General features: G+C 41.9%; 1 protein-coding gene across 1 annotated transcript; it reads right to left on the bottom strand.

Annotated features, from left to right (window-relative positions):
- Window positions 1–9,643: 9,643 nt before the first annotated feature.
- On the bottom strand, window positions 9,644–11,858 carry LOC121568215 (somatostatin-1A-like). The gene is made up of 2 exons (XM_041878770.1): window positions 11,630–11,858; window positions 9,644–10,149 (listed from the first exon to the last, which is right to left on the bottom strand). The coding sequence occupies exons 1-2, from the start codon at window positions 11,765–11,767 to the stop codon at window positions 9,943–9,945; spliced, it is 345 nt and encodes a 114-aa protein (XP_041734704.1). The 5' UTR covers window positions 11,768–11,858; the 3' UTR covers window positions 9,644–9,942.
- Window positions 11,859–12,208: the final 350 nt, after the last annotated feature.

Raw genomic sequence — 12,208 nt, 5'->3', positions numbered from 1 at the left:
TTCTGTGATAAAGGGGGGTTTGTGAGGGGCTCCATTATGTGATTCTGCTTGTCAGGGGTTTGTTGGGGCTGAGGAAGGATGGGAGGCAGAACAGGAAGACAGGAGTGGTTTGCTGATCTGATCTGTCTTGCTTCTATTTTGTGTTTTATAGGGTCAGCCATAGTAGTATGGCGCCCCTGGAGAAAATTAGGGTTAAATGCCTTGCTCAAGGGCATTTTTACAGACCAACCTTTCAGTTACTGGCCCAATGCTCTGGGCTACCTGCCACCCAAGACAACATAGATGGTGGAGCAGGCACAGGGGAAGACATAGGCAATCCCAATACCCCCATAGCCCTCCCCCTCATTTTTGAGTGTCCCTCTGTAGGGGTGTCCCTCGAAAACGGAGCTGCTAGTGGTAGGGAGATATAAATAACCATATGGAATGGGACATCACTACATCACTCGCGAACAACAGAAGTGGCCAAAGGATAGCCTACCATGCAATTCATTGATGAAGAGACTATTTTTCACAATGCCAGTAATAGCTGTCCTTATATTTCTAATGCAACAAACATACATATGAGCAACATATGAGAATTGCAAAACAACAATGTGACCGTAATGTACCCATCCTCTGGCTGTAGTTCAATGTGGAGTAGTACTGAAGCAGGACTTTCCATAATAACAGTTTGACATGTAACAGTCACATTTTCTGCAATTTCTTGGGGATTAATGATTAATGATTAACCAGTGGAGGCAATTACAAATTATAACCACTGTTCTGAACTAATATTTATACCAAATGTTTTAGGGTCCACACATAGATCTGCAGCATAGCTACGCATCCATAGGCATACAGGTATTTTATCCTCCACTACGCAATAAGCAAGAAAATAGTTAGCTACCTAGCTACATTACTTCAGCTGCATTGCATGACAAATATATTCAATCTCTAACATTAACATTACTACAATAAAGAACAATGACAAGTCAGACTTTGAATTTGTTTTTAATTAACAGCCTACAACATTTTTATTCAATTTTCAGTAACGTTAAATGCTTTAGCTAAATTCTTTACATCCACTGTGTTTCACAAGATGAAAGTCTGGTTTGCTGGTTTGCTCAGAAATCCCTAAAACATTAAACACTAATTACAATTCATACAAATGTAAAATGGCCAAAAAAGCAAAATGTACACTGATTGTACAAAACATTAGGAACACCCGCTCTCTCCATGACATAGACTGACCAGCTGAATCCAGACATGTTAAATCCACTTCAATCAGTGTAGATGAAGAGGAGGAGACAGGTTAAACAATTATGTTTAAGCCTTGAGACAATTGAGACATGGATTGTGTATGTGTGCCATTCAGAGGGTGAATGGGCAAGACAAAAGATTTCAGTGCCGTTGAACGGGGTATAGTAATAGGTGCCAGGCTCACCGGTTTGAGTATGTCAAGAATTGCAATGCTGCTGGGATTTTCACGCTCAACAGTTTCCCATGTGTATCAAGAATGGTCCACCACCCAATGGAATCCAGTCAACTAGACACAACTGTGGGAAGCATTGGAGTCAACATGGGCCAGCACCACTATGACTCGATGGGGCTCACAGGATCGCACAAAAAAGAGGGGGAGGGCTAAGGGGGGATATTGGGATTGAGACATAGTTACGGCTGTGTTGGCTGCGACCTCCGGGCCAGCACGGAGAGCAGCACCGGAATCGGCGGGAACCTGCATCACTGGCCAGTAGAGGGAGCTGTGGAGTTGTTGGTGGAAACAGCCGGGCCAGCAGGGGGAGCAAATATCTGGAGACCGGTGGGTGACGTCACGGCAAATGGGATTGCGGGGCACTCTCCACCAGCGTAGAATGAAAACAGCTTTTGGATCTCTGGAGGCCGAGCACCTTCCAGTCTGTGATGACTAGTGGCTTGGACTTATTGCCGCTGTAGGCCGTGGCCTGCCCTCAGGAGTGGCGAGATGGGCTAGCTGAGCTAGCTGGTGTGATGGGCCTCATGGCCGGGCGGTGCTTTTCAGGCGAGACCGGTAATGTGTGGCGTCGACGAGAGAATCTGGTGTAGCAAGCTGGTTAATGATTTCTTGAGGCTGGGCATCACTCGAGAGACGACGGCGATTCGCGGAGCCCGGGTGTAGGGTGAGATGTTCTAGCCGGCTTGGTGGTCTTGTGGCCAGGCGCCGCTCTTCAGGTGAGACCGGGGATGCGGGGCTCCGGCGAGAGGATCTAGTGGAGTAGGCTGGGTGTCGCTCTGGAGACGACGGGAATTCACGAGACCGGTGGATGGGTCTGGAAGGTCTGGCTTGTGATCTGGGCGTGGGGTCCCAGCGGTGATGCTCGGGAGACACTGCTGAGGTTCCGTATTTCACCTTAAAGGTGCATTATACAGAAATCACTCCGCCATTGCCTCGTTGATCAAATTCTAATGGTTCACCTAATTTCAGTTTATGTGACAAAACAAGCAATGTGTAAAGAATCATTGTATTATATAAACCACTGTGAAATATTTATTCAATAACCAAAAATATTGTATTTTCTGCTGTTTGTTGTACAAAACCGAAAGTAAAAAGATGCAAAAACAAAACTTAAGGATGAGAAGCGTAGAAATAACACACATAGAACGGATCTACCTCTTCTCAGACTTGATTTCAATGAGAAACATCTATAAGTCATATTTCTATGTGAATTTGATGGGGTCGCCCACAAATCTACAAACTGCGCTTTTAATGCACACACACGAACAAAGACACATACATGTAGGCACACACACACACACACACACACACACACACACACACACATGCACGAAAGCATGCATACACACGAATGCACACACACACACCATGATGACAGTTTTGCTATATTCACAACACACCCTGTGTGTACTCATTTTGAGACAGACGCTATTCAATATTTCAATCTGAGTTTCTTTGAGGGGAAAAATTATTTCCAGCGTCATGTTTGTGTGGAACCACTGGTTGAATGATACTAAACGAGGGCTTATATTTTTTATTGTGCCACAATAGTTAACACATGAACAAAAAAACATCAGGGCTCAAGGTGTTTAATCAATTTCATATTAAAGGATAAACGCAAACACATTCACGCACATATTTGTATTTGTACTTATTATGGATCCCCATTAGCTGCTGACAAGGCAGCAACTACTCTTCCTGGGGTCCAGCGAAATTAAGGCAGTTATACAATTTTAAAACATTACAAAACATTCAAAACATATTTCACAACACACCAACTGTGTGACCTCAGGCCCCTACTCCACTACCACATACACTACAATTCAAACGTTTGGGGTCACTTAGACATTTCCTTGTTTTCGAAAGAAAAGCAATTTTTTTGTCCATTAAAATAACATCAAATTGATCAGAAATACAGTGTAGACATTGTTAATGTTGTAAATGGCTATTGTAGCTGGAAACAGCTGATTTTTAATGGAATATCTACAGTTGAAGTCAGAAGTTTATATACACCTTAGCCAAACACATTTCAACTCAGTTTTTCACAATTCCTGACATTTAATCCTAGTAAGAATTCCCTGTTTTAGGTCAGTTAGGATCACCACTTTATTTTAAGAATGTGAAATGTCAGAATAATAGTAGAGAGAATTATTTACTTCAGCTTTTATTTCTTTCATCACATTTCCAGTGGGTCAGAAGTTACCATACACTCAATTAGTATTTGGTAGCATTGCCTTTAAACTGTTTAACTTGGGTCAAACGTTCCGGGTAGCCTTCCACAAGCTTCCCACAATAAGTTGGGTGAATTTTGGCCCATCCCTCCTGACAGAGCAGGTGTAACTGAGTCAGGTTGTAGGCCTCCTTGCTCGCACATGCTTTTTCAGTTCTGTTCTATAGGATTTGTGATGGCCACTCCAATACCTTGACTTTGTTTTTCTTAAGCCATTTTGCCACAACTTTGGAAGTATGCTTGGGGTCATTGTCCATTTGGAAAACCCATTTGCGACCAAGCTTTAACTTCCTGTCTGATGTCTTGAGATGTTGCTTCAATATATCCACATAATGTTCTTCCTCATGATGCCATCTATTTTGTGAAGTGCACCAGTCCCTCCTGCAGCAAAGCACCCCCACATTATAATGCTGCCACCCCCGTGGTTCACGGTTGGGATGGTGTTCTTTGGCTTGCAAGCAACCCCCTTTTTCCCCCAAACATAACGATGGTCATTCTGGCTAAACAGTTCTATTTTTATTTCATCAGACCAGAGGACATTTCTCCAAAAAGTACGATCTTTGTCCCCATGTGCAGTTGCAAACCGTAGTGTGGCTTTTTTATGGCGGTTTTAGAGCAGTGGCTTCTTCCTTGCTGAGCGGCCTTTCAGGTTATGTCAATATAGGACTTGTTTTACTGTGGATATAGATACTTTTGTACCTGTTTCCTCCAGCATCTTCACAAGGTCCATTGCTGTTGTTCTGGGATTGATTTGCACTTTTCGTACCAAAGTATGTTCTTCTCTAGGAGACAGAACGCGGCTCCTTCCTGAGCGGTATGACGGCTGCGTGGTCCCATGGTGTTTATACTTGCATACTATTGTTTGTACAGATGAACGTGGTACCTTCAGGCGTTTGGAAATTGCTCCCAAGGATGAACCAGACTTGTGGAGGTCTACAATTTCTTTTCTGAGGTCTTGGCTGATTTCTTTTGATTTTCCCATGATGTCAACAAAGAGGCACTGAGTTTGAAGATCGGCCTTGAAATACATCCACAGGTACACCTCCAATTGACTCAAATGATGTCAATTAGCCTATCAGAAGCTTCTAAAGCCATGACATCATTTTCTGAAATTTTCCAACCTGTTTAAAGGCACAGTCAACTTAGTGTATGTAAACTTCTGACCCACTGGAATTGTGATACAGTGAATTATAAGTGAAATAATCTGTCTGTAAACAATCGTTGGAAAAGTTACTTGTGTCATGCACAAAGCAGATGTCCTAACCAACTTGCCAAAACTATAGTTTGTTAACAAGAAATTTGTGGAGTGGTTGAAAAACAAGTTTTAATGACTCCAACCTAAGTGTATGTAAACTTCCGTCTTCAACTGTACAAAGGCGTACAGAGGCCCATTATCAGCAACCATCAGTCCTGTGTTCCAATGACCAGTTGTGTTTGCTAATCCAAGTTTATCATTTTAAAAGGCTAATTGATCATTAGAAAACCATTTTGCAATTATGTTAGCACAGCTGAAAACTGTTGTGCTGATTAAATAAACAATAAACCTGGCCTTCTTGAGACTAGTTGAGTATCTGGAGAATCAGCAATTGTTGGTTCGATTACAGGCTGAAAATGGCCAGAAACAAACAACTTTCTTCTGAAACTCATCAGTCTATTCTTGTTCTGAGAAATGAAGGCTATTCCATGCGAGAAATTGCCAAGAAACTGAAGATCTCGTACAACGCTGTGTACTACTCCCTTCACACAACAGCGCAAACTGTCTCTAACCAGAATGGAAAGAGCATTGGGAGGCCACGGTGCACAACTGAGCAAGAGGACAAATACATTAGAGTGTCTAGTTTTAGAAACAGGCGCCTCACAGGTCCTCAACTGGCAGCGTCATTAAATAGTACCCACAAACCGCCTCTTCACCAACAGTGAAGAGGCGACTCCGGGATGCTGACCTTCTAGGCAGAGTTGCAAAGAAAAAGCCATATCTCAGACTGGCCAATAAAAATAAAAGATTAAGATGGGCAGTCTGAGATATGGCTTTTTCTTTGCAACTCTGCCTAGAAGGTCAGCATCCCGGAGTCGCCTCTTCACTGTTGACGTTGAGATTAATGTTTTGCAGGTACTATTTAATGTAACTTGCCTTGCTGTTCATTAAAAAATGTTTCAAAGCCTGACTTGTCGTTGTTCTTAATTGTAGTAACGTTAATATTAGAGATTGAAGATATTTGTCATGCAATGCAGCTGAAGTAACGTAGCTAGGTTGCTAACTCTTTTCTTGCTTATTGTGTAGTGAAGGATAAAATACCAGTATGCCTATGGGTGTGTACCTATGTAACTGAGCTGTGTATGGACCCTAAAACGTTTGGTATAAATATTAGTTCAGAACAGTAGTTTTAATGTTTAATTGCTTTCACTGGTTAATCATTAATCCCCAAGAAATTGCAGAAAATGACTGAGTGAAGGAAATGCAACTGTTACAGCTATTATGGAAAGTCCTGTTTCAGTACTACCATATGTTGCTCATATGGTAACTACAGTGGGGAAAAAAAGTATTTAGTCAGCCACCAATTGTGCAAGTTCTCCCACTTAAAAAGATGAGAGAGGCCTGTAATTTTCACCATAGGTACACATCAACTATGACAGACAAAATGAGAAAAAACAATCCAGAAAATCACATTGTAGGATTTTTAATGAATTTATTTGCAAATTATGGTGGAAAATAAGTATTTGTTCAATAACAAAAGTTTCTCAATACTTTGTTATATACCCTTTGTTGGCAATGACACAGGTCAAACGTTTTCTGTAAGTCTTCACAAGGTTTTCACACACTGTTGCTGGTATTTTGGCCCATTCCTCCATGCAGATCTCCTCTAGAGCAGTGATGTATTGGGGCTGTCGCTGGGCAATACGGACTTTCAACTCCCTCCAAAGATTTTCTATTGGGTTGAGATCTGGAGACTGGCTAGGCCACTCCAGGACCTTGAAATGCTTCTTACGAAGCCACTCCTTCGTTGCCCGGGCTGTGTGTTTGGGATCATTGTCATGCTGAAAGACCCAGCCACGTTTCATCTTCAATGCCCTTGCTGATGGAAGGAGGTTTTCACTCAAAATCTCACGATACATGGCCCCATTCATTCTTTCCTTTACACGGATCAGTCGTCCTGGTCCCTTTGCAGAAAAACAGCCCCAAAGCATGATGTTTCCACCCCCCATGCTTCACAGTAGGTATGGTGTTCTTTGGATGCAACTCAGCATTCTTTGTCCTCCAAACACGACGAGTTGAGTTTTTACCAAAAAGTTCTATTTTGGTTTCATCTGACCATATGACATTCTCCCAATCCTCTTCTGGATCATCCAAATGCACTCTAGCAAACTTCAGACGGGCCTGGACATGTACTGGCTTAAGCAGGGGGACACGTCTGGCACTGCAGGATTTGAGTCCCTGGCGGCGTAGTGTGTTACTGATGGTAGGCTTTGTTACTTTGGTCCCAGCTCTCTGCAGGTCATTCACTAGTTCCCCCCGTGTGGTTCTGGGATCTTTGCTCACTGTTCTTGTGATCATTTTGACCCCACGGGGTGAGATCTTGCGTGGAGCCCCAGATCAAGGGAGATTATCAGTGGTCTTGTATGTCTTCCATTTCCTAATAATTGCTCCCACAGTTGATTTCTTCAAACCAAGCTGCTTACCTATTGCAGATTCAGTCTTCCCAGCCTGGTGCAGGTCTACAATTTTGTTTCTGGTGTCTTTTGACAGCTCTTTGGTCTTGGCCATAGTGGAGTTTGGAGTGTGACTGTTTGAAGTTGTGGACAGGTGTCTTTTATACTGATAACAAGTTCAAACAGGTGCCATTAATACAGGTAACGAGTGGAGGACAGAGGAGCCTCTTAAAGAAGAAGTTACAGGTCTGTGAGAGCCAGAAATCTTGCTTGTTTGTAGGTGACCAAATACTTATTTTCCACCATAATTTGCAAATAAATTCATAAAAAATCCTACAATGTGATTTTCTGGATTTTTTTCTTCTCAATTTGTCTGTCATAGTTGACGTGTACCTATGATGAAAATTACAGGCCTCTCTCATCTTTTTAAGTGGGAGAACTTGCACAATTGGTGGCTGACTAAATACTTTTTTTCCCCACTGTATGTATTTGTTAAATGAGAAATATAAAGACAGCTATTACTGTCGCCACTACAGGCATTGTGAAAAACACAAGGCGTGTCGTCAATGAATTGCATGATAGGCTATCCTTTGGCCCCTTCTGCTGTTCGTGAATGATGTAGTGATGTATTTATATCTCCCTACCACTAGTTGCTCCGTTTTCAAGGGATACTCCCTCTCGACACCACCTCCCACACACTCTGACACAGGCAGTCAGGAATCAGGATAGGCACATGCAGCCCCTTCCTCCAGTTCCCTGACTGTCAGTGTCTTGCTCTTTAATACTAATTGTTTGAGAGCTTTTTTAACCAAAGCCCATTAATGAGTCAGGGGTTATTAAGTGCACTTCCCATTTGGCATCATTTCCCAATCTCACCAAGCAGCCCGGTGTTTCTCCTCCTCCCGCACATTCTGAAGAGTCAGTGTGGAGTCTACACACATGCACACACGTACTGACACACACATGCAGGTGACATACACATGGGCATGTTGACACGTGTGCACACACATTTTACATTTTAGTAACTTGTTTTTCACACACACGCAGACACACTCACACTTCCGAGGTGATGTTTAACACACACACACATGCACGCATGCCAGATGCACGCACGCATGCATACACACACACACAGAGGACATGTAGGTTCTTACTGCTCCTAGCAGAACTCATGTGTCCACAAAAGCCGGAGAAAAACCTGCCAAAGACCAAAACTAACAAAAACATCACAAAATGTCGTCACAATATGCACCAACTGTTTCGATTTGGAAACATATGGTAAGTTTAACTTGTGTTTCACGTGGACCATACTGAACTGTGGAATGCAGTTTTTTTGGAAACTTCTTTAGTTAACATACTGTGATTTGACCCTCTCTTTTCTGTGTTGTTCGTAAACGTTTACTTGACCAATCATTGTTGTAGAATTTTTTTTAAACATTTTTGTTTTTTCTCACAGTAGCCTACACTGAGCATACAAAACATTAAGAACACCTGCTCTTTCCATGACATAGACTGACCAGGTGAATCCAAGTGAATGCTATGATCCCTTATTGGTGTCACTTGTTAAATCCACTTCAATCAGTGTAGATGAAGGGGAGGAGACAGGTAAAAAAAATATTTTTAAGCCTTGAGACAATTGAGACATGGATTGTGTATGTGTGCCATTCAGAGGGTGAATGTACAAGACAAAAGATTTCAGTGCCTTTGAATGGGGTATGGTAGTAGGTGCCAGGCGCACCAGTTTGAGTGTGTCAAGAACTGCAACGCTGCTGGGTTTTTCACGCTCAACAGTTTCCCGTGTGTATCAAGAATGGTCTGCCACCCAAAAAACATCCAGCCAACTTGACGCAACTGTGGGAAGCATTGGAGTCAACATGGGCCAGCATCCCTGTGGAACCCTTTCGACACTTTGTAGACTCCATGACCCAACTAATTGTGGCTGTTCTGAGGGCAAAAGTGGCGGGCTGCAACTCAATATTAGGAAGGTGTTGTTGCTGGAGGTTGATCAGGTCAATGTTTACATTATGCCTACCTTTCATAACTGATATCTTCTTATGGCCCACCACAACACAACAAAGTCAGTTTATCCAACAATGGATTTACCGCCTAAAATAAAACTACACCCTGTAACCAAAGCGTTCATAACATCACTCCAAATGTAGGAAACAAGCGTGCTTATCCTGGAAAAGAGTGTGCTAACATCTCATAGGAATAGGCTATAATAGCAATTCCTGAATAAAACAACCCATTTGAGAGGAGGAGCAAGATAACGCAATAATGAATCAACACATTGGTTCTGAAACAGACTTTATTCAAACAAACAATAAAAAATAGTTCATCTGCCAGAATACATAAAGCACAGTGAAAAGCAGAATTGCATACATTTGTAGAAGATTCTTTCATGTTTTTTTTCTGAAAAAATCTACATGATCGATAAAAACATCAGAATGATTGTTGTTAATGTTTTAACAGTGTTTATTTAAATTTGTTGGACAGGCGGGTTAGGTCATGGTGCATTGGATTCAGCAGTGAATGATTAAAACAAAAGAGATGAGATGTAGTACATGCAGTAAAGGACACGGGTGTAGATGAACTAACATGATGTAAAGGTTTTCCAGAAGAAGTTCTTGCATCCAGCCTTGCGTTCACGTGGAGCCAGTACTGGGCCGGCTGCACGCTCCAGCTCGAGATGCACATCCTCCTGCTCCACGCCACGAGACATGTCGTCCAACTCAATCGCCTCGTTCTCTGCTTGTGCGAGCTCTGAGAGCAGCTCTGCGAGTGTATTCCTGGCAAGCTCCTGAAAATAGATCAAATAAGATTACATTGTTATTTCTTCTGTTTTGTGGAGACAGGAAATTGCACATTTTAGCAACAAGATCCACTGAAATAGAAACAAATCAACATGCCTTAATAAAATGTAGCCTACCCATTTAGGAAGGAAATCAGTGTTTGAATGTTTTCTCTTTGCTCACATTGCTAGAATAAATAGATGTAGGCTATTTGATCTGCATTATTTCTATGTATTTAAGCTGTCTGCAAATCTATAAAAATCACCTTTCCAATGCTGCTACGCAGCATGAGATGTAAAACTAATTTTTTTCCCAACATGTAAAAATAAATAAATAAAAACACGATTCATTAATAAACATTAGCTATTCTACCATATGTTCTGACTATTATGCGTAATTGACAACTAACTACAGCATACCACAAATACTCTTTAGTTCTTATTTTACAATTTTTCATTTAAAAAGTTGATTTAAAATATAGAACAATTCACATTTATATTTCGTTAGTTGCTCTGATAGCAGTATTTCCAAATACCTCCGCACTTAATAATATGCATGTCAATCACTCCTGGCTCAAAGTAGAGGAGGAGGAGAGATTGACTTCATCACTACTTGTATTTGTGAGAAGTATTGACATGTTGAATGCACCGAGCTGTCTGTTTAAACTACTAGCACACAGCTCAGACACCCATACATACCCCACAAGACATGCCACCAGAGGTCTCTTCACAGTCCCCAAGTCCAGAACAGACTATTGGAGAGCGAACAGTACTACAAAGAGCCATGACTACACAGAACTCTAGTCCATCAAATCAAATCAAATCAAATGTATTGGTCACATACACATGGTTAGCAGATGTTATTGCAAGTGTAGCGAAATGCTTGTGCTTCTAGTTCCGACAGTGCAGCAATATCTAGCAAGTAATATCTAACAGTTCCACAACAAAAACCTGATACACACAAATCTAAGTAAAGGAATGGAATAAGAATATATAAATACAGTAACTCATGCAAGCAGTAAAATCAGATTGAAAATACAGATAAAAGTACACTTTATGGAACAGTGTAAACTGTGAAGAGACACACACAGGCATAGACGACACACACGATAACATACGCACTATACCCACACATACACATGGATTTTGTGTTGTAATGTTTTCTTTATTGTATATAAATGCCTTAATTTTGCTGGACCCCAGGAAAAGTTGCAGCAGCTAATGGGGATCCATAATAAACACAAATACTTCATTTCGTGGTCACTTCCCTGCATCATGCTAATTTGATCAATTCATTTCCCCTGCGCCTGCCAGTAAAACCACAGAGGTAACTGTATGGCAACACATGTGTTTAACCTTACATCTCTAGAAGGTATAGACTCTAGAGGTAAATCTACTTAAAATGTAGTTTACATCTGTACCATCATATGGCCACTGCAGCTGGAGATATACGAAGACTAATAATGAAAGTCTGATTGAAGGTATTTACCTGTTTGCCTGCAGGTGCCATGAGTGACCGTTGGAGCTGCTGGCGGAGTTTGACATCGGACGGAGCAGCAGAGACGCGGCTGATGGCCAGGGCTAGGGAAAGTAGCGCTAGGGCGCACTGGACACGCGTCGAGAGCATCTTCTTCTGGGTCTCGGGGGAGGCAGAGGATGGATGAAGGTGGCTCAATTGGGCAGAAAATCGTTGAGATGGGCTTCTCTTCGGGTTCTGCTGCTCCTGTTCTTCTAGTCCCCCCCCGAACCTGTCTTTTAAACGGTTCGTCTGACGTCATGTGGTAAGGGGGGTTTCCTTGTGGCGCGTGACATTTGGGTATGAGTGATGATTCCAAGTGACAAGGTTTCCACCGATTAGAGAGTTGTGCGCATCCTTTGAGAAAAGGGAATTAATGATCCTTTCATTTGTTGAATATCGTTTGATTAGTGAAATATGGTTTCATTTGTAGAGACTATCGTTTCGTGTGGATCTTATTGAATTTCAGAAAATATTCAGTTTTATAAAAGTTATTCTGAAGACCCGTGGAATCCTCAGAATAGCCTACTATCCCACTCACTTCCTGCAATT

Source organism: Coregonus clupeaformis, chromosome 6 (assembly GCF_020615455.1).
Source record: "Coregonus clupeaformis isolate EN_2021a chromosome 6, ASM2061545v1, whole genome shotgun sequence".
NCBI classification, from domain to species: Eukaryota; Metazoa; Chordata; class Actinopteri; order Salmoniformes; family Salmonidae; genus Coregonus; species Coregonus clupeaformis.
This window is presented reverse-complemented; position numbering and strand designations above follow the sequence as displayed.

Bases quoted from the DNA above. Each gene is read 5' to 3' on its own strand.
- LOC121568215 (XM_041878770.1), bottom strand. From the start codon at position 11,767: ATGCTCTCGACGCGTGTCCAGTGCGCCCTAGCGCTACTTTCCCTAGCC. The intron at 10,150-11,629 runs GTAAATACCTTC...ATCTATTTTCAG, and splicing joins TGGCACCTGCAGGCAAACAG to GAGCTTGCCAGGAATACACT.